Here is a 3,374-nt window from a genome sequence, read left to right on the forward strand (position 1 = left end):
CTGCTGAAAGAAGATAACCTTCTAACCAAAAGTGAAGTCTTAAAGTAGGATCTAGAATTCAATTAAAATGAGAGTCGAGGACATCTTTGTGCTATCATTTACCAATAAAGTGGAGACAGTTTTTTTTGCCTACTTAGGTCTACATGTGTTATATGGTTATATCATATTTGTCTTCAATTTCTGAACGGCATAGAAAAACTACATACCCAAATTGACTGATAATCAGACCAAAAAAAAGTATATACCAAAAAATTACCTCTTGCTTGATGCTTCCAGCTCTATTGACAAGGGCATTTTCTGTTCTGTCAATATCTGGGAGGTGCGAGAAGATACATCTAACCAGTTCATGCATGGTGTGGCGAGCTACACGTTGTTCCTGCTTGGTGAACAATACGGAAACAAGTGTTGACTACAGTGCAGACATGCTGGTTGCTGAGCACAACTGATGCTTTATTTTTCATACATGCCAAAAGCACCTGAAGTATCTTCATCAGCACAACCTCTTCAGATGCAGGATCTGCCACCTCAAATCGGCAGCTTGTCACAGAATCAACTACCAAGTGCATAGCATCCTCGATATTTGCAGTGTTTTGATCAATTACATCAAGAGTCAAAATCTTATAAACTGCTGACAAAGCAATGCTGGTTATTGGTGCTCCAGTTTCATCTGAACGTATCACATCTAGAAAAGGACGGAGATACAATGCTGGACTAATTGTATGCCATGGCTGCTGCCACGAGAATATTTGTTTTCTTAGAGATTTCAATGACTGAATCAGAGAGTGTTCTAGCTGATCATCACCCGACATATATCGACTTCCCCATCTGACATTTCTCCTCATAACCGCCAAAACTGCGGCAATTTCTGTATCAATCATGCAGGCTAACGTAACTGTGTTGCTTGAATCAGAACTATCAAAGTCCTCGGGCTCTTCCTCAATAGCATTGATTCCAGATTGCAACTTTAGACGACCCATCTGTCTACTCTAATCTAGAGGCAGAGCCCGAGATACCTTGTGCTCAGAAACTGCCCAATAGAAGGAGAGATAACCACAGCCAGAGCATACCCTTCACAAATAGAAGGAAAACATAATCGATACTCAAGTTAAGAACCATATGAGGTTAAAAGAGTAGTCCAACAGTAGACAAAACACTCAATCTAGAAAGGTGTTTGAGATGGTAGTTGCGTAAACATATCAAATAATGTGTTGAAGGAAGTAAAAGCGAAAAGTTTTACAATGCCGTCAATGAATGATGCTGGTTCAACCATAGAAGCCATGAATACTGTAAAATGTAAGCCAAGTATAGCCTAATTGAGCCTGAACTACGCTGATAGTTTACTAACTAACCATAGTTTGCTCGAAATCCAATTTAAGTTCATCAGTGGCGAAGCACCTAGTTACCACAACTCCCAAGATTCTGAATCTTGCAAGTTTGTAACATCCTGGCTACAACACCATATCTATCTATAACATCACCAGTTTGGTGTCCGAAAATCAAAGTATCAAACAGACAAAGAAAGTCCCTCAGTGTCTCCATCAAAGGAGCAACCAAATTCTAAACTAGTCATCATTTCCGCCTCTCATGGCCACAGAGCATTACGACACTTCAGCTTAGTAGTAGAAGCATCACAAAACCCAATGATAAGGAACGAAATTATCCGAAGCTACGATCAAATCCTTTCATACGATCAACCCTAACAAGTGATCTTCAATCCTGAATTCTAGCAGAAATCGCGAAACCGATCTCATGAAATCTCAAAATCCAAGCAAAAACCCGCAACGCAAAGAAATATACCGAAACATTAAAAGATCACATGGAATCTCATCTCAACAAACGGAGCAAAGAATGTAAGCAACTTCCGGGATAGATTTCCCTGGCATTACGAACACCAATGCGCGACGAGAGAAGGCGACGAGCGAAACTACACGGAGAAGACGTTTGAACAAGAGAGATCTACCGACTTGCTTACCTTTTTTGTCGGCGGATCCTAAGGACTGAAAGATCTGTCGAGTCGACGCCGAGAAACAGAAAGGCTAGTGAGGGAAGCACGATCGGAGACTCTCGGAAACAGAGCAGAATGATGGAAAAAAGGAAAAAAAAAGTGACGGAGACGTAATTTACAGAAACGCCCCTGGGACGGAAAGATTGTCATATTTCCATGTGGGAGGTCCCGAGTTCCTGGATATTCACCTATTGAGCCCCTATAATATTTAACATTTTGCATTTTGACCCAATAATTCAATTTGATACATTTCACACAATTTTTTCAGCGGTTGAATTTCTCAAATATCTTATCCAGTCGACATTCAAGAACCCAAATAAGAATTTGGAATAACGACACAAATGGTCGTCGATAGAACGTATATGTGGCGCATGTCTATAATGAATTTTTTTTTTGTCTTGTTGTATTTGAGGCAAATAATACAACAACATCACCCTAATCCCAAATTTATTTGGGATCGACCGCATAAGTTTTTCTTTTTCATTCATTTCGATTTCGATTTTACGTTTGATGCAAATAATACATTGATTAATTAGTTGAACGATAAATTTTTTGCCTTTGATAGTTGCCCGAAAATTGTATATATATATATATATATATAAATAACAAATTAGATTGTATGACTTTAGTGAAAGTACGTAATTCGTTAACATTAGAAAAAGAGAGAACATATCAATCAACACATTCATATTCAATCTCTATTATATGTTAACAAGTGTGTATATATGCTCAACCAAAAAAAAACAATTAGTGTATATATGTTCAAATTAAATCTGTATCGTATGCAATTAACAAGAATTGCTGCTGGGCCGGGGGGACGTATATAATATCAGCATTCTATCAACCAATGCGGGTGACATGTATATGTATATGCATACGTATCATTCATCTATACATAGTCTTTTTCAGTAAAATAACACAGTATATATATAATATCATATGTCTTCAAACACATCTGTCTCGTCAAGCGATTCGAACTACTCGAACTCTCCTACGCGATGACAGTAACTCATTCAGTCGTGCAATCTGAAGGAGAAGTTGTCGTATTCTCTGCATATCGTCAATACAAAAATAGTTCAAAGAATTTACATATAGTTTTCGATAACGCAATTCGACGAATGAAAAAGTTTGTATAATTATCTGATAATCAAAATCGTAATTAAGATATAAATACGTTTGATTTAGAATTCGATCGCGAGTTCAACAAATCATGCATTGTGTATAAGCGCACGTGTCTAATATATACACACACGCACGCACATATAGAAATGGGAAATTTGAGAGAAGAAAAATGGGATGATGTGGACAGTCAAATAAGCTGGCAAAGTTGTTGGACGAGGATCCAGAGGTTCAGCAGAGGAGGACGAAC

General features: G+C 38.0%; 2 protein-coding genes across 2 annotated transcripts in view; both read right to left on the minus strand.

Moving 5' to 3' along the window:
- Positions 1–2,069, minus strand: part of LOC104805178 (ARF guanine-nucleotide exchange factor GNOM) — a 6,290-nt gene extending 4,221 nt beyond the window's left edge. Inside the window, 3 exon segments of the mRNA XM_010529637.1 lie at positions 257–374; positions 376–1,068; positions 1,973–2,069. Of these exon segments, the coding sequence (XP_010527939.1) occupies positions 257–374; positions 376–977 (720 nt within the window). The 5' untranslated portion in view covers positions 978–1,068; positions 1,973–2,069.
- A 695-nt stretch (positions 2,070–2,764) lies between these two features.
- Positions 2,765–3,374, minus strand: part of LOC104805944 — a 2,385-nt gene continuing 1,775 nt past the window's right edge. Inside the window, exon 4 of the mRNA XM_010530663.2 lies at positions 2,765–3,055. Within this exon, the coding sequence (XP_010528965.2) occupies positions 2,969–3,055 (87 nt within the window). The 3' untranslated portion in view covers positions 2,765–2,968. The remainder of the gene's footprint in view (positions 3,056–3,374) is intronic.

This window comes from Tarenaya hassleriana, unplaced genomic scaffold (assembly GCF_000463585.1).
Source record: "Tarenaya hassleriana unplaced genomic scaffold, ASM46358v1 Cleome11, whole genome shotgun sequence".
NCBI lineage: Eukaryota > Viridiplantae > Streptophyta > Magnoliopsida > Brassicales > Cleomaceae > Tarenaya > Tarenaya hassleriana.